The sequence below is a fragment of the Ambystoma mexicanum genome, chromosome 2q, assembly GCF_040938575.1.
Source record: "Ambystoma mexicanum isolate Mex_15411 chromosome 2q, UKY_AmexF1_1, whole genome shotgun sequence".
NCBI lineage: Eukaryota > Metazoa > Chordata > Amphibia > Caudata > Ambystomatidae > Ambystoma > Ambystoma mexicanum.
In genome coordinates, this window is record NC_090924.1 from 229,533,078 (window position 1) to 229,561,040 (window position 27,963).

Sequence of the window (27,963 nt, forward strand, 5' to 3'; positions counted from 1 at the left end):
CCGTCCGGATCCCCAAGAGATCTATGTCCTCTCGCCTTCCTCAAAGAAATCTTTTCTTCAATTTGTGCGGGCGGCATCACAAGATCCATCATCAACTCCTCTCTCACATCAGGCTTTTTCCCAGCAGTGTTCACCGACATCACACATCAAACCCCTCCTCAAAAAACCCTCCCTTTACCCTGTCCTTCCAGCCAACCACAGACCTATTTCTAACAAATATTTCTAAGCCAAACTTACTGATCGAATGGCTTACTCCTAGCTTTGCCTCTTCACCAAATCCAACCTCCTCCTTGACCCCACCCATTCCGGCTTCAGACCCCTCTCTAGGACTGAATCGTCCCTAGTCTCAATCCGGCATGACCTCAAAAGCACTGCAGACACAGAAGGCTGTGCTGCACTTATCCTCCTCGACCTCTCGGCTGCCTTTGACACCATCAACCACAGCATCCTCACTAACAGACTCCACTCGCTTGGCATAAGGCATGCAGCGCTAAGGTGGATTTCCTCATTACTTGCTAACAGATCACCATTCTTCCTCCGTTCACCTCGGTGCCCCCGACCTGTCACCAATGGGGTCCCACAAACCACCTCCCTTTCTCCCTACTCTTGAACCTCTACATAAGCCCCCTTCCTGCTCTTATTTGCTCACATAAGCTAGCCTGCTACAACTATGCAGACAACACCTAGATCATCTTCAAAATCTCTAAGGCCTCTTCCACCCCCCACCCCGACCTTAGATCCTGCCTCACAGACATCGACCACTGGATGACGGCTAACCACCTCCTCTTCAACCCCGGAAAAACGGAAATCATGATCTGCGGAAAAACGGCTCGCTGCCCTCAACCCACCCCTTGGCCATCTGGCCTAGGCCCGCTCCCGGCACATCCAACGCAGTAAAGAACCCAGGATGCACCATAGATGCTGATTTGACACTTTCAAACCACATAAACTCTGTGGCTCAATCTTGCTAGCTACACCCCTGCATTCTCAGGAGCATCTCCCCTTACCTCTCCTGCCCTCACAGAGTCACTGCAATTATGGCCATCGTCCTCTCCTGCCTAGACTGCACCAATTCCCTCTACCTGGGCACCGCCTATATATCAACCCAAAAAGTTCCAATAGGTCTAGAACACTGTAGCTAGGCTTCTCCTGGCCCTAGGTCCCAGAGAGCACATCACACCCACCCTCTGTGTCCTCCACTGGTACCCTGTTGGGTGACAGGCCTCTTACAAAGTCATGTGCATCACCCACTGTACACTCCACAAGACAGGCCCAAAATACCTCCAGCAGAAACTCATCCGCTACCAACCCAACAGATACCTGCGAACAGGCACTGCACTCCTCCTTGTGATCCCTCCCTTCAAATCGACAGGAATAGGGGGATCCTCCTTGCCCGTCCAAGCCCCCGCAATCTGGTAACTCAATTCCCCTTAGCGTCCGATGCAGAGAGGATCAGCTTGCCTTCCGGAAAGCCCTCAAGACCTGGCTATTCCCCTGACAAATCCATGCCATACTTCGAGTTATTCAAGCACTTCTCAGGTAGGCCGGGGCCGCAATGAACCCGCCATGAAATGTACCGAGCGACAGAGAGAATAAACAGGACCGGACAGAATCCATGCCACACCTGCAAAACCAAGAAACCAGCCAGGACACATGGGTACGTATCACGCTCCATGCTTATGGAAGCTATCCGAAGGCAAGGCCACCCACCTGCATGCAACTGCTATTAAACACCACTTTTCACGACACATCGCAGAACACCTCTGTCATAAGGATTCAGCTATCCCCTACGACAAAAATGTTGTCTAGCTGGACACATAATGAGACTCCTGCACTCGCATACTCTTCAGACACCCTCACAGCACCCATCCACATGCCAGCTCGATATGGGTAGCTAGTACGGACTTGACGGCCCCAACCCAACTTCGGATTGGCTAAAATCCGTAAACACCTTTGAGTAAAATCCCATACCCAGCTGTGGAAGAGGAACCGGCGTGATAGCCATCTTCTGCAACAATTCGGATAGAGCCCTTGACATAGCCAATCGCTTCGGCAGAGTGCGGGGAACAGCAGTCCGAACCATGTAACCTTTCACAGGGGTAGACAGGAAACCCACACGATAACCCTCTCGGACAGTGTCCAGAGCCCAAGAATCCGAGCACCACTGTTCCCATTTCGGAACAAACTGCCCGAGACGTCCGCCCACCGGCCCGCTCAAACCGGCAGGACTTCTGAGTCGGTCCCAGAAAAGAAGAGCGCAGAGGACCACGGCCCCCTCTGGGGCTTCGAAAAGAGTGGGAGGAGGAACCAGCGAATGACTGTCCGGCCCTTGCACCCGCACAAGAGGACTTATTGAATGTTGAGGAAGACTTCTGTTGCAATTTATCAGTGTGTTTCTCAGCCAGAAACACTTTATTTTCAAGAAAATCACCAAACAGTTTGGAACCGTCAAAGGGAAGCTTAAGGGCAGCCACCTTTTGGAACCCTCCGTCTTCCAATCTCGCAGATGAACATGCCTCCGGGCTGCCACACCTGCACCCATAGTCATGGCCGAGCCACACACCCCATCAAATGCCAGATCAGACAAGAGTTCAACCTACTGCTGCATGTCTCCCAGGAGCAGGACAGAGTCAGAGCCCCCTTCCATGGCCTTCCGCAACTTCTTGAAACCATCCAGTACCGTCTTTGCAGTGTGGAGCCGTAGACATTTGCGCTAAGGGTCAGATGCGCACCAGCATGAACCTTCTTCCCAGCTGGAATTGACCCTACGGTCAACTGGGTCTCAGACAGCCGCCTCTTCAGTCGACATAGAGGAGCGACCCACCAGACTAGCGAGGATATCATCAACTTCAACATTGTCCGAGAGAAACTTCTCACTCCCCTTCAATGAATAGAGTTTGGTCATACCGCAGGGCATGGCAAACTGCTCCGGATCAAGCCATTCACAAAGGATGTTAGTATGGCTGTCAGAGACCAACGGCAACCCCATCCTCGGGGTATGCTTATACTTTCTAATTGTGGGATCAGTTCCATCCTCCTGCACCAACGGCTCTGAAAACCCCATACTGTCCCAAACTTGCATAAGCACTTCCTCCACCTCTTTCCTGTCCAGATAGTTCCCTTCTACATCAGCCGGCGAGGAATGGGAACTGGCTAACGAGGCCTCCGCCTCAGAAGAGGAGGATGATGAAGATGACAAATGCCGGCGCTCGTGCTCATGGGTGCGTCCATGACTTTGAAGGAGTAACTTTTTAATGTCTTTCTTGGTCAAGGAAAAACGTCTCAGTTTCTTAAGACGAGGAAGAGGAAAGCGCAAGTTGCCTGAGCTTCCCGATGCGTTTCCCCGTGGTGCAGCCAGGACGTACAACAGCACCAAATTGGAGACCAGAACACTCCCTGAGCTGTGCACCCTTTATACTTTGCCCGGTATAAAACCACCAATAGGGGTGAAAAAAATACTCAGTCTCATTGGCAACCGGTAGCCACAGCAGCGTCCTTACAAATCACTAGAAAACCCAGAGAGGCGGCGCCAACCCACCCCCGGAAGCCATACAATCCACCACAAAATACGGCTTCAGACACACGACCATGAGGCAGAGAAACCTCGCGCCAGGTCAGCGCAGAATACGGGGCGATTACAGAACCCCGACCCACAGCAGTCCCATCCCCAAGGGTGCAGCCCCTTCCTGGGTGCGAACGACCCAGGGCGGTGATGCCTCCTACGCTGGCCACGATGCAACGCATATGACCGGGAGAGGCTCCACGCTCAACCGGAGCCCAAACCCGCAGGAGCACGCTCAGCATAGCTCTCAACCATTTGTTGTGCAAAGGCGGGTAAAATCACCCGATTTTGTTTTTGGCGGGTGAGACGCCCATTGGAATGAATGGGCGTGCTGTAGGCTTGGCGGGTGAGTCAGCCCTTTACAAGGCGGGTGACACCCGTCAAAAGCGTGTGAGTTGAGAGCTATGCAACGCTGCAACTTCAGGCAAAACAGAGGCCCCACCACTCAGTTCTTTCAGGGGGCAAGCACAGAGAAAACCTGCGGGAGGCAGGAAAAATGTAACTAACGGTTGCCGATAAAGGGGAAGCGTTATAAGAAGAAATAGAAGCTCATGTGTCGCAGGCAGAGGGATTCGAGAGGTAAGTACTGGGACAAGGTAGAGTGGACGTGGAGGTAATGCTGGGCAAACAAGAGATAAGCAGCGACACTCAGAACACTTGTGTTGCACTGCCACCAAGAATCACTACAAAATACATATACACGGGTACATAGTCAGTGCTAGTTTTGTGTCGCACTAAATACAAAATGTGGAGATTGAATTATGTGTACTCAGATACTGTAAGGATAGTTTCACAAACAATATACAACAGATACATGGACGTGTTGTTGTACTGTGTAAATTAAGTGATATGATGAGTGTATTAGGTAAAAACATGTAGAAAATAATGCAAGTCACAGAGTGTCATTATCAGAGTTGCCATTGAAGTGTGTAGAGCAGTGGAAGCCTCCAAGTTTTTCCCGCCTAGTATTTTCTGAAGTCTCCCCCGCCCCCAATGTAGGTTTCGTTGTGCAGTACCACCCACTTTCTGTCGAAGACAGCACTTCTGTAGGAAAAACAAATGACGTTCGCTGATTATTTCCGTCATTAGGTGCCGTTTGAGCAAAAGTCATACTTCGGCGCAGGCGCAGGGCCCACGTTCTGCTAATATTGTGCCTGTCATCGTCCCGTGAAAGACACGTTGCATTTGTGCGACGTGATGCGGCAGAAATGGCCGTCGTTTCCTAGGAAACCGCTGCGTCACTGTGCTAGAACGGGCTGGAAAAGTGTCCAGAAGATCCGGGTGTTGTGTTGTTTGGGGCAATGACTCAGCGGAGGCGAGACATAAATATAGCAGCAGCGGAAGAGATGCAGTTCCAAAAGGCGTACAGGATCGGGACCAGCAGAAGAGCCGTATCCCGACGCTCAAGAGACTGGAAGAGAGAGCATTCCGAAGAGCAGGGCTCGCGCTGTGAAGTGACAGGGCATTCCTGATCCGCTTTGTCGAGAACATCACATATTCAAGACGAGACACTGTTTATGTCGGAGAAATACACAGTCGACAGATTCCACTACGAATTGCAGCTTCTGAACTGACAGCCAGACCGTCACTTTGAGAGCGCCAAGAGGGTGCTTTCTAAAAGAACAATCCAGGTAAGACTATTTCCGGTCTTAATTAGTTGTTTGGTAAGGCACACATTGACCTTTCAATTACAGTTTTTCATTTTGTCAAAAGCTGTTCATGGGATGCCATGTTTCATGACTATCCAGAACACAAGTCGAGGGTCACTGGACAGAGTTCCTCCGGCATTTTCGAGAGGTGAATATCCCCGTTTGCGTCCGCTGAGGGAGGAAGGTTCGGTGCCACGTGTAAGAGTTACTGTAGTCCAGTGCCCACAGTGGACTCTGATGCTTGGCGGCAATCACTTATTATCCTGTCACTGATAGTTTTAAGCTGGTGTATTTCACCACATGTTTAAATACGCCCTTACCTGCTATGTATGCAGTGGTGGTGGTGGGCAGCCCTTCTTTCTGACAGGTCATACATCTCCAGAGGAGTGTTTGAGGTCGTGTAGTGTTGCATGGGATGAGCACATCTCTGCAGCTTAAAAACTCTCCATCGTTTTCCCCATTGGCTGCTCAACGGTTAGCCACTTTCAAGAGAACAGCAACTAAATGCTATTCAATTGCCCTAAGCCTCCTTTTGACAAGTAAACAGGTGTTTTTGTTGCACTGTATAATGGAAGTGTGCATAACCACAACACCCGAATCCGTGTCAAAGAAGCACTCCAAACAGGTTTTCTTTTTATCAATAGCTCATTCAGAGTGCACATCGATTTCAAATTGTCCTTTGTCGGGTTGAATGTATTTAGCTAGTGTTTGCCTTATACGCTCCCACCATGATACGTGTACACGTTCATCTAGAAATGGAGAATATCACTACAAGTACATCACAGGAAAGCAGTGAAAGCCAAGACTTGCAAGATCGGTCTGTGGATGTTTTAGAAAAGTAAGTGTAAATCCTCAGTGAGTGACATGTGAGAAAATACTGGTTTCTCAACATGACTAGTTGTATTTGACGTCTGCGTTTCCTCCTCTCATTACTTTAAGTCAGAGGGTACACTCGTCGCTTATGATTAATGGGGTCTGTTCCTGATAGTTGTTGTTTAAATTATTATTTAACTTTATTGAGCTTAAAAGCATGGTCAGTTTCCCTGAGAAATTGACATTTGGATAAGAACTCTCCAAGAACCCTAAGGCCTCCTCAAAGAATAATGCATATGGCATTTAAATACAGACACGTGTACATCTCATTTAGGAAATCGGTGAAATTGGCTGACCTCGCTGTTCACTCATCTCTGCCAATAAATTTAACATTCCCAAATCACATTTTTTTTAAAAAGGCGCAAATAGCATTTTAACAGGGCCGAAAGGCAGTTATTTTGTGTACATGTTTTTAATCTCCATAGGTTTTCTAATAAAATAAGTTACTATTAGGAAATAGTGTAATTTGTGTGGTTTTACCATACAGCAACATAGCCTGCTGGTTTAAGACTGATCCCACTCCTTGAGCAATATAACAGAAGGCCTATCGTAAGGATTGCAGGTTCTAACATGGGGGCTCTGATTTACTGAGAGGGTATAGATGGTACATGGGATCCCGAAGAACAGTAGTTATTGCCCTGGAGGTTTGAGGTATAAACGTCCCTAGAGGGGGGCAAAAAGGGTGCAATTGCCCACCTATTTTGTCGCTTTAGACCCCCCTAATTGGTGGCGTGACCCCAACCCCCACAATCCCTTCTGACTAATAACACTTTCCAGGAGTTTTGATTTAAAATGCGTTTCTATTTTTGTCTTGACTACCACTAAAATACCCTTTGATTTTTCTTCCCCTTCTTTTGGTTTTATCACATGATATATAATCATAAAGATGTTATATGCTTGTCAAACTACTTAGTTATAAATACATGCTTCTATTGCGATAACAATAGTTATTAGCAAATTAAACTGTGGGTTAATGGATGCCAACTTTTGACTTTCATAACAGGGGCATACATTCCCCCACCCCACCCTGAATATAAGCAAGCAACTAGCCGAAGCCCTTCTCTAGTCAAACACATTGGGCCTCATTCCAAGTGTGGTGGTCCGGAAACAAGGATTTCTTGTTTCCAGACCGCCACACTATGAGTTAATGTGCAGGTGCCGTAGCGCCTGGCAGGCTCAGACCCGCCGGGCGCAACGGCCCCTGCAGGCAGACTTTTCACAGAAGCACTGGCAACGTTGCCAGTGCTTTCGTCTCCCCACTCCCATGGAGTCCTATGGGACTCAACAGGAAAATGGGGAGTTACTGAATCTGCTGCCTGACTGCCTGCGCCACCCGGACTTGTAATGTCCTGGTGGCACCGGGAAGTCGGGTGGCGGAGTCAGTGTTTCCGGGTCGGGCCCGCCCGCCGGTGACACCAGCGGGTTACCGCCGACCTCGGAATGAGGTCCATTGTACAGCACTTGTTAGTTTGGGCTATTAGGTGGCGCTGAAAGCGCTACCTTTAAGCCGAACTATTGTCGTTTAAAACAAGAGCTTTAACATAAAAGGTTCAAATATGGGTTTTGAATGAGGGTCTGTAATGCTCTTCCAATGGAGATGACATTTGAGGGGGATACACAGTTGTTAGATTATTGAATCCCTCCCTTTCCCTGCCCCTAGCCATACTAATCCCACCCATTACTGCCCATCTCGGAACTCTTTGAGCTCTTCCATGGAGGCAGCATCTTGGATGACTGTCTCTAAGGAAGATCTCTGGAAACTAGCCAAAACTAGCGGCCATCTTTGAATAGGAAAGATACCATGCATCTTCCAAATTAAATGATACATTGAATCATGTGAGTATAATCTTATTTAAAATAGCTAAAGTAATTTACAATACTTTCGACAGCGGTAATTATTTCTATCTTTTCTGAGCTTCATTTCCTTGTTTTTATTTAGTATAGCTAGGGCTGTTGCTCGTCCTTTTAATATTTATCATTGACTTGCAGCACAAAACTGGCAATGCTGTGATACATGTCATGTGGTGCTCCTACCCTTACTGGCTCAATGATTGCCTCTGTTAGCTGAGAAGGGTCATGGAGATGCTTGCCCCCACATGGTCCCGTAATCCGACTGTTTGTGCTCGGCTTCAGACAAATTGTCTGGCTCACCCCACCTCTATTTATGTCCTTCGATGTATTCCCTTTCTGTTGTTTTCCTTCCCAGCTGCTTTCAAACGAACTGTAAAGTGTTCAGATAAACCTGGACTAAGACATGAAACTCAACAGTGCTCATGTCAGATCGTACCTCGGGGTCTTTATCCCGGAGATCCTCTCTGACGTGAGCACTGTCCTCTGTGTGTTTGCTGGATTTTGCAGGCCTTGATGATTTCTATCTGCCTGCTGCCAGCAGGCGTCGCGTTGCCGACAGCGGGGAGCTAGAAATCCAAAGTGCAAGCAAAATCCTGCGACCACACAGAGGACAATGCTCACAGATTTTGCGCACTGGCCTCTGCGTGTTCGCAGGATTTTGTACGCAAATAAATGACAAATATATAAATACTTATGTGAACCAAAAATAGTATGACAGTAACTTTGTTTTGCCTATTTGGAACAGAAGAATACAAGTATATGAATGCAAAATCATGTCAGCCTCAAAATATCTTCTATGCGTTACGCAGCTTTTCAGTCAAGTCATAAAGACAAACAAAACTGTGTGGCAATGCTATCTGTTAGTAAACATTATGGGCCTGATTTGAAAGATTGCTTTTCTATGGGAAAATCAATGTCCGTGCTTCTAGAATAAATTAACTGCTTGTGAAAGTGCCTTCTTACTGCTTGGGAACTGTCATTTAAACATTCCTCCTGCTTGAAAAATGGTAAGTAAGCATTTCTGTTGGTTTAGGGCAATTTTGACCTTGTTGGGTGGCTCCCCTTTCTCAGGAAGTGAGTCTTTCGGCTAGGGCGGCTTTTCACCTGTTTTGAAGCACAAAGAGCACATAACAGAGATGCAAAGTGTGGTTGGTGAGTATTGAAGGTAGGGCAGGGCATCTCCTGGGACATGTTTACAATTTACGCTCGATTATGTGTATAATTTATTAGCCACCTCCTTGATTGAAACATAATGGAGCTTAAATGGTAATTTTCCCCCTCGCCTCCCGGTGAGCAAGGTGCGTGTCCCCCGACCCCCAGGCCCTCCGCATCTTCCCTCCTCGGTGATTCTGATAACCCAACGAAGACATGAGGTTAAACTCTTGTTGTGTTTTAACCTGACGACACAGGAGTCTTGAACTTTCCTTCAAACACTCCCTGGGACAGTAGAAAAGAATGCCAGTAAGTATGCAGGCTCAGCTCCCGGAAAGTATTTCCAGGTCAACCAAAGGTGGTTACTTGGCCATTCTGTGATGGAGCTAGGCTTTATGCAAGTCACCTACACTAGCAAACTGCGGTGAGACTTGCGTTTCTCCCAAGGCCCCCTCCTCCCATCTTATTGGCTTGCTTGTGCAGCAGTGGTCTCTGGTTTAGTGCTTTCCTGAAAGGGCCACTCTTTAAGCAGGTGCTACATGTAACTTGTTTTCTCCTTGTCAGGAGAACACTCAGCATCCCGGGTTTGCTTTTGTTCCATTCAGCATGCATTGCTGGCCAATCTAGAGGCTTGCCAGTATTTTAGACTCCTAGCCAACCCAATTGACACCAGGACAGGAATGCCCCCACACTACCTCTGCACCTTTTTGTTTCTGCACCCTGATAAGTGGACATACATAGATTAAGGACAACCAACATTGGACATTTTTAAGTGCATATCGGCAGTACGGCCAGCTGCGCTTAGGATGTCACCATGGTGGAGGAAGTGAGGAACAGAGACAAGTGAGAGGCGAGAGGGGGAAAAAGCATAGCTTTGCTAGCTATGATAGATGGTTGGGTTGAGCGAATGCTGCTGACTGAGCACAGAATGCAATCTATAGGTCACATGTTTGAATCCCATTCAGGTGGAATCCGGATTTTATCCTTCTGTGATTTTTCTGAATTCGGACAATCGCGTTTCGGGATATTTCTTTTCTTTTTTTATTAGCGCAGAGCTGCAGGCGCAGTGGCAAACACTCTTTTGGTTGCTCGCTTATCTTGCAGCCAAGCAGAGCCCTGAACTGATTACTTGAAGTTGCGGGCGCTTCCTTTTTAGTGTATTTTGTTGCATCTCTTCAGATTGTGTGAGTACTGTATGTTGCTGTACAAAGCTTGTAGGTGTCTTGTTATTTGCCCACCCATTGATTGTCCATGTGGATAAAGTATTAGGCATTTTGCAGGCACTGCTATTAGATGCCCACCAAAGGCCAAAGTGTTGGCATTGCCAATGCTGGTTTTTTATATGGAATTGGAAAAAGTCAAAAGATTTAAAAAACAGTTTTAAATAAATAACATCTCGGCAACTGTCACTCGACCTGCTGAGCTACCCTGGTAGCCTTCTACTGAAGAATGTGTATGTGAATCCCAAAATGCACTCAAAATCACTGCATTACCAACAGTGTAGTTCATGTACAGGACTTCAAAGTCAACAGTATTTCATAACCAGCCACACTGACGGTGCATAGATTGAGGGTGTACCTGTAATGGCACGCCCTTAATGGGTGAGGTGGGGGATGACCCACAAGCACCCTCTGCCAAGATGCTGGACCCAAGGAGCCAGCTGAGGGAGTGCTCCTGGGCTGGCTTTAACTATCAAAGGGAAATGCGGTTTCCGTTTGACAGCTCTGTTCTCCATGAGGCACATGCCCAATGGGCCATGCAGAGCCATGGGCAATTTGCTTCTCCAACCTTGCATGTCTCATTGGGGATGCTGGCTTGGGAACTGCATGCTTGTATGTGTGAGAGGGCGTGCCTGCGCCTTGCTGCACATACAAATGGAACAGGGCGCTGTGTCATCGGTGCTCCAGCTAATGCGCGCATGTGCAGGAAGCTCTCTTTGCTTCCTGTTCATGCTACGTGGGAGATGGCACGCTGGGAATAAACTTCAGGATCAGGGCAAAAGATGCGTTCATTTAAATATGTGTATGCTTGTATGCAGCGAGTGAGTGTATGATGATGGGTACGAGTGTGAATAAGGGGGTGCATGCTATGTGTGTTTGTGCTGGGTTGTGGAGCTGATTTTGGCGGGAAGGCGTTTGTTGCACAGCCACCCCTGCCCCACTGGCCAAAATCAGCTCCCCGTGCGAGCTGCTGGGTGTGGGCAAATGAAACTAGCAGGCATATTTCTTGACTGGCCATCTATGAGGGAAGCCTAGTAAAAAAAAAGATCATGCCTGCCCCTTCGACCCCCACAGTGCCTCGAATGCACACATAATAACATTGTGTGCTTGCAAGTTGCTGTAGGGCTCAGGGGGCAGGAATAGCATTTTTGTACTGAGCATCTATGATAAAGCAAGCATGATAAGTGTAATTATATAGCTGTAGCCAGACTGGCATTTTAATGCAGCCAGTCTAGCCGTTTCTGATTGTGGCATGACATTTTGTGTTGGGCATATTTGATAAAGTAAGCGCGATAAGGGTTATTATCCAGCTAGTGGCATTTTAATGCAGCCAGTCTAGACACGTCTTACTGCAGTATGCCATTTTGTAATGAGCATCACTGATAAAGTAAGGAGAAGTATAATTATGTAGCTAGATGGGAATTTTAATGCAGCCAGTCTAGACATTTATTACTGTGGCATGACATTTTGTATAGGGCATCTTTGATAAAGTAACCATGATTAGTTTTATTAAGTGGCTAGACTGCCATGTTTGTGCTGCCAGTCTAGGACTTCTTACTGTGGCATGACATTATATTGGGCACCTTTGATGAACCAAGTATGATAAGTGTTATTACATGGCTAGACTGCCATTTTGATGCAGCCAGTTTCCTTTCATACTGTGGCATGGCATTTTAATCGCAAAGCCAACTGTAGTATGATAGTATCATTACTGGCATTATGCGCAAAGCGAGCATGAGTATGTCCTTATATGGGAATACTGGCAGAAATTGGTGCAGTCAGCATGGAAATGTGCACGAAAATGTTTTTATACTGGCATATATTGTGGGCAAAGGCATCATGAAAATGTGTTGTAGAAAGGCTCCTGTGCATTGTTGTTGACTTGCATGTATTTGATTTTTTTCATGTGACCCTAGAAAACCAATTACAAAAAGTTTAGCATTTTACCCAATTTTCTTTTTAAAATGTGTGCTGAAAAAATGCACCATTTTAAGCCATTATCTCAAAAACTTCTTGTGGAGGTGGAAGGGCCCCCAGCCTTCGATTTGTTGTGGCTCCCTTGTTAAGCTCGGTAGCTGTGGCATGTTGTGGCACATTTGGTGGAAATATTTTTGCCCCGCCAATTAAAAAAATTCACCAGCTGACACTGAGGTTTACAGCCAGAAACTGTAAACAATTCTACTGGGGCAAAGCGAGATTCCTGCAACTATTGCGAATAAACAAAGGGAGTAGTTGCCTCCGCCCCTGTATGTGATATTTCATCCATTGCACAGACAGTCATTGACTATCATTTGAAACTGAAGTATGAGTGCTATCTCTTCCCTTCTGTTAAACGAACTCTTTTTGACTGGCTATTATTTAAAGCTGATCTGGAAGCAATCTCTCTAATGCTAAATACCAACTTTAACTACACATTATTTGAAGCTGTGCGGTGAGTGATGTCTGCTTGAGTTAAAAGAATGCAATCTCTTGCTGAGCGCATAGAGCATTTTTGCAACTGTTGATAATGAGTGAACTTTTTAGGATGTGTATTAACTTGATGCAAAACGTTTATTGGCTTAAACCTACCCTGAACATGCTTAATGACGCCTTTTGTTTGGCCTGTTACCCATATTTGATGTGCCAGCACCCCAACCCCCTCTTTGTATGTGTGCCCACCGGTCCGCCCCCCCCCCCCCTCTCTCTCAATAATGATTTCTAGTGACGCCACTGGTTTGAGGAAACCACTACATTTAGTTAAAAAGACATTCCTGACGAGCCGAGGAGTCTCACAGATGTATCCTGACTGAGAATTGTTCACGTTTGCTTTTGTAGGAATCTCAGCACACGCTTTACGCATAATGGAGCTTCCAGACTTGGGAAAGCATTGCTGTGAAAGCACCTGCAAACAGCTGGGTAAGGACCTATACGTTTAAGGCCCTTTTCAGAATGGACATTTCTTTTATCATGAAGAGTTCTAGTTCTCCTGCTTGCTATACCTGTGCAGATGTGTGTTGGGCCAGAGATTTTTTACGGGTGCCATAAGATGCATTTCGGCTTCTTGAGTTGTAATGGATACCACTGTGGTGCGAGGGAACCTCCACGTTTTACGGGCCTCAAGGGCAGTGCGACTATTGGGGCTCCTCGTCATACTGTGCGTGGGGCAACCATTTTGTGTTACTCCTATGGCTTCTGCTAGTGTTATACTTCATTGTAATTTGCTACCAGGTTATGCAAAAAGACATGCTGTTCAGTGAAGTGCCACCCTCTGCTTAAAGGGCTGTTGGATTTTAAAGTGCCCAGGTTCAAAGCTATGTGTTTCAAATGGTACATGAAAACATGTAGACCCGCTGTTGGTCTCCGATCGTGACTGAGCAGCGTCAGACGGTTAACATCCTATTTATTTACTGTTTTGTCCATCTCATTTTCACAGATTTCCTGCCTTTTAAGTGCGATGCATGCAAAGACGTTTTCTGTAAAAATCACTTCACGTATGACCAGCACAAATGCAAATTTGCATACAAGAAGGTAGCGTTACAAAAGCTCATTGGATTGCTCTTTCATGTATTTCTTCTTCCTAGTCTTTTTTTATTTTTGTATTGGGGGTAGAAGGGGGGGAGGGGGAATAAAGATTAGCTGATTTCTACCCAGCAGTGGAAGAGGTTTGGCTATGATATGGCATTTATAACGCGCCTATACGCAAGTCTTTCAAGGCGCGACGAGGCAAGGGAGGGGGAAAAGAGGGAAGACGGACAACGATCCTACTAGGCCAGGTGTCATTCAGTTCGCGCAAGTGCATGGGAAGGCGGAGAGTGGGGGGAGGGGACAATGCAGTACATGGGATAAAAGAATAAACAATAAATAGAAGTACGGCCAGCAGGTGGCAAGTGCAACTAGTAAGGATACAGGTGTTTAATGGAACTAGGGAGCCGGGTCTATGCACATGTGCGCTGCACAGGATGTCCCGCCTCCTAAAACCGAAAACGTAGCTTCAGAATGGCAAAGGTGCCCAACTCTCAGGCCGGATTACAATTTTCGGATTAGTGGTAAAAAATCTGCTAATTACCATTATCTGATATTTTATAGCACCGCTTACCGAAATTTGTTTCACACCTGCTTTTTATGGAAGTAGTTACTACTGCCACACAAATGCATTACCACATGCGGTAAAGGCCAGTCCCATGGAGCCCTAAGGGACACAGAAGTGGGCAATAACAGAAAGGCCTGCATGTCTTGGTATCATTGTGACCTTTCCCGGTATGTACCGCATGCAATAACGGTAAATGAGTTTGGCGGTCATAGTGCCCAACCCATGATCTGGCTCTATCTATCTCCCCTACGTGGGTCTAAAAAGAAGGTTGTATTCACAGGAAAACAACCTATACCCTCAAATGACTGGCTACAAAGCTTTTTACATTACACACATGGCTGAATACGATTTGAATGACTGTTTCTTCTTGTGTGTTTTTTTAGGATGTGCAGGTTCCTGTTTGTCCAATGTGCAACAACCCTATTCCATTGCGAAAGGGCGAAAAGCCAGACATCGTTGTTGGAGAACATCGAGCTAGAAACTGTCAGCCGGACTCTGCTCATGGCAAACAGAAGGTACACAATGTCTTTCTTACAGCCGTTACTTGTTACGCTCTGTGGGAATGCGTTTATACTGCACCAAATCAACACCGCAGTGGTTCAAATTGCATGTGGTGTTAGGAGTACTGTGTTTTAGACTGAAACTTCTCTCAACCCTCACCTATTGTTAGGCTTTCCCTTCTATTTTTGCTGGAGCTGTGTAGCCGGGTCAACCTCTCTGCATTCTAATGCAGAACGATAGGTAAAACAAACACATAGGGGTCGTTTCGCTTCGTATATCTCCGAAGTTGCGCTGGAGGGGAAGGGGGACCAAAACAATGGAAATGCGAAGAGTAAAGCACAGGCAAATTCGCCTTTACTCTTCACTTTTTCAATCGGTTTTGGAAAACGTGTAGATGCATCGCCAGCATTTAAAATCGTTTCCTATGCAATCCGCCTGCATTTATTTTACCAAATGGCAATTGCAGGTGGATTACATAGGAATCCATTGCATCATTACCTCCAGCATGACAATCTCACTCTTGCAGGAATGCTGGTGGAGTTCCGGGCGGATTGATAAGGCTAGTGGGCGTGCAAAGTCTTCCTCGTCTTACCAATCAGCCTTGCTAATCCACCAAAATGTCCCAGATAAAGAGTGACAGTGGCCCTTGCCCCCGATCAGAGGATTGACACACTGGCCCTTAAATATTCCTCCTTTTTAATAGTTTGTAGCCTATCTATCTCACACTAACCAGATATTCTCTCAAGCACCCTGTCTCGAAATGTAAACGGTCGGTGCCATGACGCACAAGTCGCCGGAAGTACAGCCCAGGAAGAGATGTCATATAGACAATTTTAACATATTCTGCAGTATTGCTACCATTATTAAACATCCGCCCTGACCCACACACTCCATACCCTGCCAATCAGACCTCGGGGAAAGTTAGTGCTACAGCCAAGCACTACACAATAAGCGTGCGTTGTTTTGCTAAACAGTTTTGGGAACAAACTCTGAAATTGGGGACCCCTTAAGGCCTCGTGATTTCCTCTTCCCTGTTCCCTTTTTGACGCTCACCCCACTTGAGTGCAGGTTCTGGCAATGAAATGGGACACGTTCATCATGTTTGGGTTTCTAGTTGGTAGAGCCAAAATGTTCTGCTTCATAAAGGGTCATCAACGAGCTCTCGATTAGCACAGCCCCAAACAAGGCTTGCCGGAACCTGCTGTATTCTATGCACATGAAAAGGAAGTGTCCCAGTGGCTATCGGGGCCTACTGGGCATCATTGCAGGATCCCATTCTAGGACCTGTAGGTGACTACAGACAACTAGCCAAAACAGTGTTGTGGGAAGCTTCTGCTCTGTGTGGGGGAGGTTATTGAATGAAGGTGCTGGCACCGCCCTCATCCAATTCCATGGAACTACCACAGCACTGCAGAGCTTTCGCATTACAACCATTCCCGTGCCACCAAGGATTTATTTACCTTCTACAGGGCCTCTGTTAATAATACACATCTGGTTAGTCTACAGTTTGTCTAAGCCAGGCTCCCTAAGCAATCTATTAAGGTACCTTATGCACCCATTTGCTGGCTGCCGCCATTTCCAGGATATCTGTAAGGGCTTTTTTGTATGGTTCAGCATGTTCATTTACCCAAACTTGGACCAAACAAAATAACCGGCTCCATAGCCAACAGTGAGTTGATACAGTCCCTTCACGGAGCCAATTTTCGTCATGTGACTTGGACACAACCCAGACTTGTGCTCTATAGAATGTTGCCATCATGGCTTTCAAGTGACAGCTATCCAGTGTTTGCTTCACCATAGCCATCATGCCACTAATACAGCAGCACTGCTTTTGCTTCTTGCTTGAGAGCCACTGTACTGTTGGTGAAATGTTACCCCCCCCACCCCCATGTAACCAAACGCCATATCTCATTCCACCTGTATTCCCTCCACTCTTGGGGCTTTTATCCATCTACCTCCAAACAGTATTTCTTAAGACTTGCCCAAATTCATGCTCAACTCTAATACACACCTAAAATAGAGCCAGAAATTAGGCAAGAGTGTGGCTCCATCAAAGCCACTGTCTGCAAAACAGCACCAGAACTACAATACTACTCCATCTAGGGACCATCTTGAGTCTTTTGCCTACCTACTTTATAAACGGTGTGACAAATTGACTTCTGTCCTGCAGGAGCACAAGGATGAGTAGAGCTAAAGTGACTACTCATGCCTCACACTTCTATAAACCAAGAGCCAACACAATCCTAACAGTAAAACAGACACAGTTAAGAGATATACCTCCTTTTCCTTGTGTGGTAACGTGTGCCAAGGGAAGATACTCTTATGAGGGATGTGAATGTGGCTCAGTAGTAATCCAAAAAGTGAAGTAGAACAGTCAGAAATAAAGCAATGTCCAATCAAGGTTCTACAAATATATATATATATATATACACATATACTTTAATCAAACATACCATGTAAAATTATAACTACCTCAAACACTGTCAAACCCAGGCATGTAGAAGAAACACAGAATATGCAGCTAGAATAGATGCAACACTCTGGGTAATGAGATGGGGGAGAAAAGGTAATTAAACAACCACAATGTTTAAAAAAGGATATTTCTTGAGGTTGCAAGGGAGGTAAATGACCTAGCCAGTCTTTAGGGCCCAAAAATGCACCAGGGGGAAGTAATCAATAAATAATTTCTTTTGCAAATGTCGTGGCTGTTCGACAGCTTTGAACCAGGCTTCTATGCATCGTTCGCGGGTTCTTTTTGATTCGAGGATGTGGCAGGCACATTGATCCAGTGGCGAGCATGTGTCGAGCCAGGGTAAAACAGGAACGTAGCTGCGATTCGAAGCATTACTCCAGCAATGCGGATTGGGTGGTCACCCAGGCTCGGCGGTAGCGAGTTGGTGCCAGGATACGCTGGCAAGTTGGTTTGATGCAGAAGCTTGAAGGTGGCGTTACAAGGGACACCAGGTTCAAACGACTTACAGTAGTGTCGGCGATGAAGCAGCAGGTGGTGGTTCGAGCATATGTGCTGTGTAAGGGTGCTGAAGCCAGACTCTGGCACAATGGTGGCATGATTTTGCATATAGAGTCTTATTAAGGATAAATGGGTTGGAAAATGCCTCTCTATTGCTAAAGCTAAGAGGGGGTTTCCCTGCCTCAAATGAAAATAATTAAGTTGTCAGGAAGTCCGAAACTAAAAAGTCTGTCACTGTCATGTCCCAAAACTCTACTTCTGTCCATAAAACTAAGAAACTAATACAAGTGTGCAGGGTTGATCTCCTGTCAAACGAAAGAGTGTTCTCTGTGTTTTCAAACAACTGAAAGGTTCCCAGTTTCGCTGGCAATAAAAAGTGTTGCAAAAGTAATGTTCCAAAACATAAAGTTCTAACCTTAGAGATGTACTCCTTTCCCCTAGGTTATTTTTTATGCTAAGTCTCTGAATGACTTGCGAGGAACTGTTTGTTGCTTTAGCTTTCAGTTCATGTGTCCTACCAATATAGGACTCCTCTATCTTCAGTCTTGAATCTTTTTTCAAATATATAATTGTCTGTCGGGTTCCAGACCCTCTTGGCTTTGAACGTAGATTTCACTGGTGTGTGCGAGTCGCAGGCTCGCAACATTGTGCCGCTTCATCTTTGTTCATTCTCCTACCAAGTTTGCAACTCTCTTGCTTGTTTCAGGGTCCCAGACCCTTGTGGTTTTGGTTGCGTGTCCCAGACTCCCACGGGTGCGTTGGATCGTTCACTCTCCGGCCAAACGTACAATTGTCTTTTGTTTTGATGCAGGGTCCCAGACCCTCCTTCTCTGGCTCTTAAGTTCACTCCTGTGCTTCCCCGCACCTCATACAGCTCCCGGGTGTCCCACATAGCTGCTTGCCTCCTTGTTGGCGGTCTCCGCGGTCACCAGGCGCATCCAACGGGGTCTGCAGCCTCACTGCAGACTAAGGCTCTTCCCCGGCCGCGTGTTCTGTTTGTTCCGGGGGATGGCTCTCCCTCTATCACATCTCTCTAATGCTTTCATTTCAGCCTGAGCTTGAACTCTGTTGCAATTCCCTCTTTTCAACTGATATGTTCCTTCAAGCCAATTGCAGGCCTTTGGAAACTAGACCGCTCGTTCGGTTGCTTGCAAGGGATCTTTGTACTCCTGGCCATCTTCCTCGTCAGAGTACTGTCTGTCGAGCTACCTGCACAATATTTTCTGTAATCGGTGTTGTTCTGTATGTCAGCTTGGCTATATGCATTTTCAATATTATGATGCAGGTCAGTTTGGCAAAGGGGTAGGGTGAGGTAAAGTGGGGTGATACAGCTTTCTCTAGTGATGATTGTCCCCAAACCCATAGGGAGATTCCTTCCCCGTGTACTGTGGACGCACTGCCCTGGCCCCACGGGAAAGGTCTCCCCCTAGGGAAGAAGGGACAACATCCTCAGATTTGTCACAGCTGGCAGCAGTACCTCTTGGTTCGAGCCAAGGCAATGACACGCTTTAGCTGGTGCAGTGAGGTGTTGACAGGCAAACAGCTGTTTGAAGAATGATGAACACCAAAGACAGTGCAGAAGGGTCATGGTGTTTCGCTTAACATCAAATATGCTAGACTCATGGCTTGCTGCGGGTCGATGTCGAACAAACGGGGATCTTGGCTGTTCTGGTTTTCAGAAGCTGCGAGTCCTACTCTAGGGTCCCAATGGCCAGGATTAGTCTGTTTCTCTGGCTCCCAAACATGCAGAACGCTGGCACACACCTTCAGGGGTCCTGCAGCTTTGTGAGGTCGTGGGCAACAGTGTGCCTGGCAGAGATGCAGGTCTTGCCCATGTTTTAGCTAATTGATTGGAGAAAAAAAAGGAGTGAGACTACTCGAATTGGTAATGCAGAGCTAATCAATGCGTCCACCATGGTTGTGCTCTCTAATCAGAATTTTTGTTGGTTTTTGCAGTGTGAAACACCATTATGCTAGTAGTGGTCCAGTCAGTGTGTTATTACCATTTTGTTTATGCAAAGGGTATCGTTTCAGAAATATATTATGCTTTATGTATGGTCCTGCTGCAGAAATGTATATGTTCACTAGCAGTAAAACAAAATGTAACACTGCCTCCAAATGCAGAGACTAAATACATTCAAAAGTGCCCATTCATCTATTTGTGCCCTTTCTGACCTTTCTATTTCAGATCTTCAAGAATAGGTGTGTAAAGGCAGGATGCAAAAAGAAGGAACTAATAAAGGTGGTGTGTGACCATTGTCAAGAGAATTTTTGTATCAAACATCGGCATCCAGTGGATCACGATTGCAAAGGTGGCGTCCGCATCCTCTCAAAAGCAGGGTGAGACTGCCTATTTCAGACCACCTTTGAGGCCGTCTCTATCTAAAGCTGTTTTTCTACTGAGCCTGGACATACAGACACCTGAGTTGCTTGGATTTGTCTTGCAGGCACGCGGCCATAATGAGAGCCCAGGAAACCTGTGACGTAGCAAGATCCAAATCTGCAATGCGTGAAACAGCCACAGACCAGAAACCTCAATCAATCAGGTATCTACTTGCCTTATGAATTATGTAATAATATGGGTTACTACTCGAAGGTGCTAGGTCCAATTATTTGAGGATGGCACTTTCCAGGGAATAACAGAGATCCACCTGTGTTTCGTGGCAGTTTTGACTACTGATTAGCCAGCACTTTTATGGTATTGGGTTCAGCAGGAAGGATAAAAATACTTTGACGCATTTCATCAATGCCATGTACTCACTAGTGAAACACCTGCTTCAGAGCGGGCACGTGGATATGCATTATCCCATATCAAGTATCTGCAGTGGCATAGATATTGTAAGTACCAATGCATTAGTATTTATTAAAACATTCCTTTTCTTTTAGTGCTTCACTGTTGCCCAGGAGTTGCGGGATGTCCTTTGCGGCCACTTGCTACAATGGATTGGTAAGAACAACTCAAAGAAACCAATGGCTCAAAAAGCAATTGATTGCTATATGAACAATTGTGATTGCACCATGTAGCGGAGCGATGCAATGGCACTGAGGAAGTGGGCAGCACTGCAGAGCATCACACTGCTCTGATCCTGGGAGGATTTGTGGTTTGCAGCGGAAGTAGGGACTCTGGGGACAGTTGATTTGCAGCATCGATCTTTTGTAGATCTGTAGAAAGTACATTATCCTTGCATGCAAGTAACCATTGAGGCATACACTCTGGGATTTGTCTGTAATGAGATGAGGCTTCAGTGTCAACCGGAAACCCACAATGCTCCCATGGACGTCATTTAGGGGTCGCATTTGCGACCCCCAAGGTCTCCCTTGCTACCCTAAAAAAATAAAAATAATTTTTAAACAAATTGAAGCTCCTGGGCTGTGGTCAATCCCATGTGGTTTTTCGTTTCTAGAGTGGCTGGCTTTCGTTTTCAGACTTCTTAAAAAAACATGGGGCTCCACAAGTGTAACACTTTGAGCAGTGACCCTAATTAAGAAAGAATAGGAATAACAAATTTGTCTTTCTGGAATTCTATACAATAATTGCTAGATTAATTCAAGTTTTATTTCAGGCACACTTCAGGGTGTGAGTCAGTTAGTCTGTTCTTAAACACCTCAAATTCACAATGCAGACAGAAAGCATTTAGAGTAGAATAATCATCCATTTTGGACTATGTATTTTGTTTTTCGCAAGTTGCAGTTATAGCATTTTTTTTCAGCTGATACATATGGTGATCCATTCTTGTATGAAATGTATATTACGTTACAGGGATATTAGAACCATATTTTTCATAGGGTACTTTGGGACAATGCTATGTGATGCCACTTCCTGTTTTATCAAGGGGTAAAAGGTCGTATTTCATCGCTCCCTGTGATGTCACTTCGGGGCGGGGTCAAATTACACCACGTTCTGTGATGTCAGAGGTCAAGGGTCATGTGATGTTACTTCCGCTACCCCAGTCCTTTTGGTGAAATGACGTCCCTGAATGCTCCTTGCTGTGGCTCCATTTCCAGAGTATGTTCCTCAAACTGTTTTCCGTCTGGAAACTAGCAGGGTAACATGAGAATAGCAATAGCGAAAACATGTTTTGAGGCCAACTTGTAAATCAAGATAGAAATACATACATTTTATTTTTTGCTAATTTCAAGGCTTCACGCTGCTTCCATAAATGTAACTGAAAAGGTTACTCGCCATAATGACTCATAATGATCAAGAAGAGGTTGCACCAAAATACCTGCAATGTGTAAGGCAAACAGCTTGCCACTGATGCAAGGTCAAATAATACATAACGAGTATTAATGTTATTACAATTGCTCCCCAAAGTTCAAGCTAAAAGTGGCATAAGTAGCGTCGGAGGTAAGGTGTGGCTGGATAGGCGTACTGGAAGAGCATGCTGGCACAGGTTCAGTTGATTCGGAGTTTTAGTAGGGACTGCAGCCCTACTGGCCCTCTGATCATTTTAAAGCATGGCGATGAACATGGCAGCTATCAAAACAGACTGTTAGACAACAAAGTACATCATCAGATAAGTGTGGAATAGATCACTGCTGTTAAAAGAAATACAAGAGCAGCTAAAGCTGTAGAAACGGGCTATTTACAATACCACCAAGGTATTTGCCATAGCCAACAGTGAGGGGTTGCCAGCTGCAGCGGCCACTGGTGGATGTGGGAAAACGGTTACCCAAGGGGTGTCCAGATGGAGTCTGGTTGTTGAACCGAACAGAAACTGCAGCTGGTTTGCCCGAAAGTGTAGTTTTCGCCTTATATTGGTCTGTCGATCCAGCTACAAGCTGCAGATAGAAAGACCTACTTCAAGCTCAGTACTCAAGGGGCCTAGGGCTGGGAGGCGGTATGATTTGCTGGAAGGGTGAGGTAGAGGGGCAAGTGTCTCTTCATTTTGCCCTCGTCTTTACCCCCTATTTCTGCACCATGTCTGCTTATCCCTATTATTAACCCCTCTTCCCGCGTCACTTACTCAATTTCTAGCTGCGCTTTCTGAAGCACAGCACGTCTTTGACAGTATGCTTTTCAGGACTGTCCATCTCCGAGTCCACACGCAAAGCAGCTGTTCTTGTGACTTCGGGGGGAACCCTTGAATGGAAGCAAGACACAGTGAAAGGCATGTCCTGGGGTCTCCTTTCTCCTAAGGGCCTGAACACGTGCCAGTCAGCATTTCTATTGACTGAGCCCCACGTGTTCTGAAGTTCGATGTGCTGTGTGATTACTCGTGATTACTCGTGTGATGCCCCGTTTGGCTCACTTTCCTGCTGGGTTTGTTGTTTTCTTGTCCTTCGCCCCGCTATCTTTGATTTGTTTCACACCAGATCTTTTGTCTTGTGTGTTTTCGGATTATTGTTCTGACTCATTTGACTGTTTGCAATGTCTGTTTAGTTGCTCTCTTGGATTGAAGGCTACGTATTTGTACTCTTGGAGTGCCATCTAGTGGATGTTTGGGGAGTATGAGACAGCAAAAAATGGGATCTGTTTGATTAAAAAAAAAAAAAAAAAAAAAAATTACTTTCCCTTTCTGAAGATAACTTCTACATATACAAACTGTCTTTCAAATACGTTTGTATTATTATATGCATTTGTATTTAGCCAATATATCTTATATACACACACTTATCAACACAACAATTATTTTCAGTAGAAAGATAATACAAATACAGATACAATTCAAATAAATATGAATATTAAAACCCAAAATCGATAGCAAATCTGTTGATAAAGACAACAAAGCACAAAAGGCACATAAAATACCGGGGGGAAAACCAATGTGTCATCTTCTGTACCCTCCTGTTAAGGACACCCGCAGACTACCCTGCAACCTTTTGACTGTTTTCAGCCAAAGTCGATACAATATGATATGGACTGATGTTGAGTTTCGTTTATACAGCAATTCCAAAAATCAGTGGATTGTATCGTGACGTTGCTGCTAATCAGTCCATCATATGCACACATTATACAGATCCTAATACTCGACATTCGGTGAACAAATGTTTTACGGTCTCCTGTTTATGTGCCAAGTCCCATTCTACAGTATCTCTTATCCGCTGTCAAATTTAATTGTGGACCAATAACTAAGGACCGGCAGTTGATTTAGTCGTATGCCCAGTATCATCTTCCCGATTTCCTGATCGGGGCACACCAATGAATATGGCTATGCCCTCAAATAAGTGTGCATGACATTCGACACCTGTGTGTAGTTCTTCAGGCTAGACACATTGCCATAGATTTTGCTCCAGTCCCAGTTAAACAACTTCTGCTTAGCTTTCCCTCACCTTATCTAAATTACTGAACTCATTACATCTAGGAATCCAACCAATCAGTATGAACGTGGCTCAACCATCAGCGTTTATCTTTTCAAGGTGGGACATCGTCGCTGAACCTTCCCACTGCCCCTTTTTGTGCCCCCAAGTACACCTCAACCAGCCCCTTTCCTTTTCGATAGTGATTTCCATAACCTTCAACTCAACATTTTTCCCACATGAAATCCAGTAAAAACTTATTTCTTCTCCTTTTTTCAATTCGTTGTTTTAAACACCAATAATATGACTGTTCACAACTGTCTAGAAGCGCCAATATGTCTCGTAGGAGACACAAGTCCATTGTAATATACATTACGGTTTAGGAAAATACTCCCAAAACACACCTAAGCCACACCTCACTGATTACTCCAAATCATGTCTGGGGATGCTTGTGGTCTTGTGCAGAAGAGATGTGACCAAGCAGTTTGGACTCGACTACTCCTTTTGAAGTGGGACCAAGCCTGATTTGCATGGGTTCTTCCCCTTTTTGTAATGGCTTGGCAGGCGAACAACAATGGTTGGAAGGGTTGCCCAGAGCAATGCCAGGGGTTAAAGATTCATTTTAAACCTACCAGCCATCTTTTTTTTGTTTTATGAAGTGCAGTGGAAAAGACAATTTCTTACTGGCTGTTCGCATAATGGATGCTATTTAACAGAAAAATGTAAATAAAAATCTAAATTTTAGGTGTTTTCTACCTACTGCTGTATCTCAACGTGGGATGTTTCCCCCCACTTGCCAGGTATCTCAGATCTAGGCGTTTTCTACCTACTGCTAGGTCTAAAATTTAGGCATTTTCCCCACTTGCCAGATGTCTTGTATCTGGGTGTTTTCTGCCTGCTGCTTTGTCTCTGGTTTGGATATCTTTGTTCCCACTTGCACGGTGTCTCCGGTCTGGGCATTTTCTGCCTGCAGCTCCGCCACAATCTGTGGCGTTCTTTTCCACCTGGCAGGTGTCTCAACATCTAGGTGGGAAAAGGGTATGGGCCACAGTTATGCAGAACAGCAGGGGAAGGAAAGGGCACTGACACTAACCAATCCTAGTAACAACTCACCCTCCTGCATACACCTCTCAAGCTCTGAACTAAACACAACCATACCTCTGGAGCACAGCAAACTGCACATGCTTCACTACACCACAACAACGAAACCAACCACACACAGCCTCGCCCAACAGCACTGGACGGCTAGCAACCAAAAAACACACCTGCGAACGGTGTCAACCAAACTGAAGCTGCCAACAGTACATTACAGCTCTCTTGCTCCGTCCTACTAACTTACCCCCTCGTACCCACTTAACAGATCGCCAAGGAACAACGCAAGTTGTGACAGTGCACGGTATGAGAACCTTTAACATAACATCTGAGCATGTTACAAACAACTACATGAATGAATTGATTTTGACAGCAACCAATGAAACAAGCTCACAACATACCAGCAGCCATACAAGACATACAGAAATCGGTGTTTTAATAATAAACGATTGTGACTGAGGTGTCTGTTTTGTATTTGTTTTCATAGAGTGAAGAGGAAGTTCTGAGACGAGTCCTGGAGGTATCGCTGACAGAGACCACGAAAAAGAATGATGAAAAATCTAGGTATGAGAACTCAAAACTATTCCATTGGCTAACCACAGACAAAACAGTTTAATTTAGACTGTTAGTTCAAAAGCATAGCTTTCGTCACAGATTAGAAATTCCTGGATTAATGAGGCAGATTTGCATAGACAAGTGGTTTCAAACATGTCTAGCTCAGACTGTAACAGACCAAGATAATTAATTTCTAATTTTACTCTACTTTTACTCATAACATTTGGCCTATAGATTCCAATAGTTTTTCTATTTGTCACCCTTGTTCAAAACAAGTTTGATGAAAGCCCCTTTAAAATGCATGCTGTGCCATAGGAAACCAAGCTACGCTTCCCTGATGAGGCCCAACTAGGCCTATACACGACTGGGGTTTATTTGTAATTCCGTGCATTGGAGCGTGACATAGTAGTTTGGCTGCTCTGCTCCCATTGATGGCAATTCCAATACTGATTTCCATATGGCTGGCCCTTTTCAGCAATGAGGCAGACAGGCTAAAAAATTGCAGTCTGGAAAGTTGCGCAGACGAATGGCAGTGGTTATGATTAATTAAAAACCATTCACCCATCACATCTCTCGGGATATAATCTGTTGCATATACTGCTAGTATTAAATGCTTTCTGAGAGACTCATCTCCCTTCTTTGACCCCTTTTTACAAGGACTCCAGCCCTAGGGCCATTTATGAGTTTCATGTTCTCATCGGTAATTTAAATTTTCATCTAATGAGGTCAAGAATGTCTTGGTTACAAAACAGTGGAGGCCCCTTTTCGTAGTTATCAGATTGTGTTAATCTACAACAGATGGTAGTGACCTGCATGAGTGATAATGTGACAGAACGTGTCAATTACTTTGTAGAATCACTAAAACTTTGGTAATGCTTTATATGGATCTTTTTGTTTTTATGTAAGTGTCCTTGTTTGCTTTACGGTAATACTGTGAAATAGATATACAAGAAGCTTCATCTTATAGTCCCTACATTTATATTCCTCAGCACCCACGATGAAGATGTGGCATCACCTTCAACCACCATAGATGAAGGTATACAGTCTCAAAACAAGAAAATAGCAATTGGAGGCCAATAGAGCACTCACCCACCAAAGGAGGGACACTTTGTACATATTCCCTGGTACCACCTCGGTAATGCTCCTGAACTCTGCACTAGACCAAATCCGCATAACAGACCTTAAGGAATGGAACCTGTTGGAAGCAGTGTTGATGCAATTCCTCAAGCACTCCACAATGGACAACTTCTCGTTACTTGGCTTTGTTTCTCGCTTTAAAAAAACATTTTTGTACATAGTGTTCGGCTTTATCATGCTATATTCACGTTGATAAATAGATGACATGCAGTGGCACTCAATTGATGAAAGTGCTGCATTAGAAATAATTTTAGATCTATCATTATTTTAATGTCCCGAGACCAACCTGCTTTCCATAAATATTTTGTTTAGGATGCAGTTAATTGTACATGCCTTTTAATTTTGGTGATATTGCTTCACAAGTCTTCATTTGGAGAAGCCTGTATACTAGTAGCAAAGACCTGCCATATATGTAGATGATCATTAATTGCTGAAATGGCTTAAAATTGAACCAAAAAGAAAATGCAACACTTCTTATAATGCAATATCATTTTACCCAATGCATGATCAAAACGTACACATAATGAAGCCAGTGCCTTCACATTGGTGTATTATTAATAGCCTACAAGCATTTGGGGAAGGCCGGAGTGAAGTCGATCATAATAAGATCTCCCGGTTTTCAATTTTTCTGATTCCTCATATATATTGTTTTTCGTGTGTTTTTTTTTTGTTTACACAAACACCGGCTGGAATCACACTGATTCCTTTCAATATTTAGCTGCAGTGGAAATTCATGTGTCTAAATGCATTATGTCTTCAGGTTGTTCGTTCGTCTTTGCAGGCCACTGGCTATGCAAGTATCACAATGCAGAGACTACGTTTCAATGGCAAAAAAAAATTCGCGTTTAAAGGGCTACAGAGCGGAGTATCATGCCAGCATAAGGAGCAGCTGTTTCCTTTTCAGGCGAAAATGGACTTTGTCTTGAAGCGCAACATCCTAACTCTATGTGCAATCAAAGCACTATATAGTTTTAATTTGTATAAATGCAAAAAAAGTAGTTTAAAATTAATATTTTGTACAGAGCGAATATAAAGCTGGATAAATATAGAGAACATGACCAAAAATACCATAACATTGGGAGCCTTATTCA

General features: G+C 45.0%; 1 protein-coding gene across 3 annotated transcripts; it reads left to right on the forward strand.

Moving 5' to 3' along the window:
- Positions 1-4,738: 4,738 nt before the first annotated feature.
- LOC138569311 (AN1-type zinc finger protein 2A-like) lies at positions 4,739-27,939 on the forward strand. 3 transcript variants are annotated; one of them, XM_069647178.1, is made up of 9 exons: positions 4,739-5,193; positions 13,122-13,202; positions 13,720-13,814; positions 14,760-14,891; positions 20,037-20,188; positions 20,296-20,394; positions 20,735-20,795; positions 25,668-25,744; positions 26,725-27,939. In XM_069647178.1, the coding sequence occupies exons 2-9, from the start codon at positions 13,148-13,150 to the stop codon at positions 26,813-26,815; spliced, it is 762 nt and encodes a 253-aa protein (XP_069503279.1). In that variant the 5' UTR covers positions 4,739-5,193; positions 13,122-13,147; the 3' UTR covers positions 26,816-27,939. The 3 variants fall into 3 exon arrangements, with proteins under 3 accessions (XP_069503279.1, XP_069503281.1, XP_069503280.1); XM_069647179.1 differs by lacking the exons at positions 4,739-5,193; positions 13,720-13,814 and having other exon boundaries at positions 26,725-26,948; XM_069647180.1 differs by lacking the exons at positions 20,296-20,394; positions 20,735-20,795; positions 25,668-25,744; positions 26,725-27,939 and having other exon boundaries at positions 5,054-5,193; positions 20,037-20,192.
- Positions 27,940-27,963: the final 24 nt, after the last annotated feature.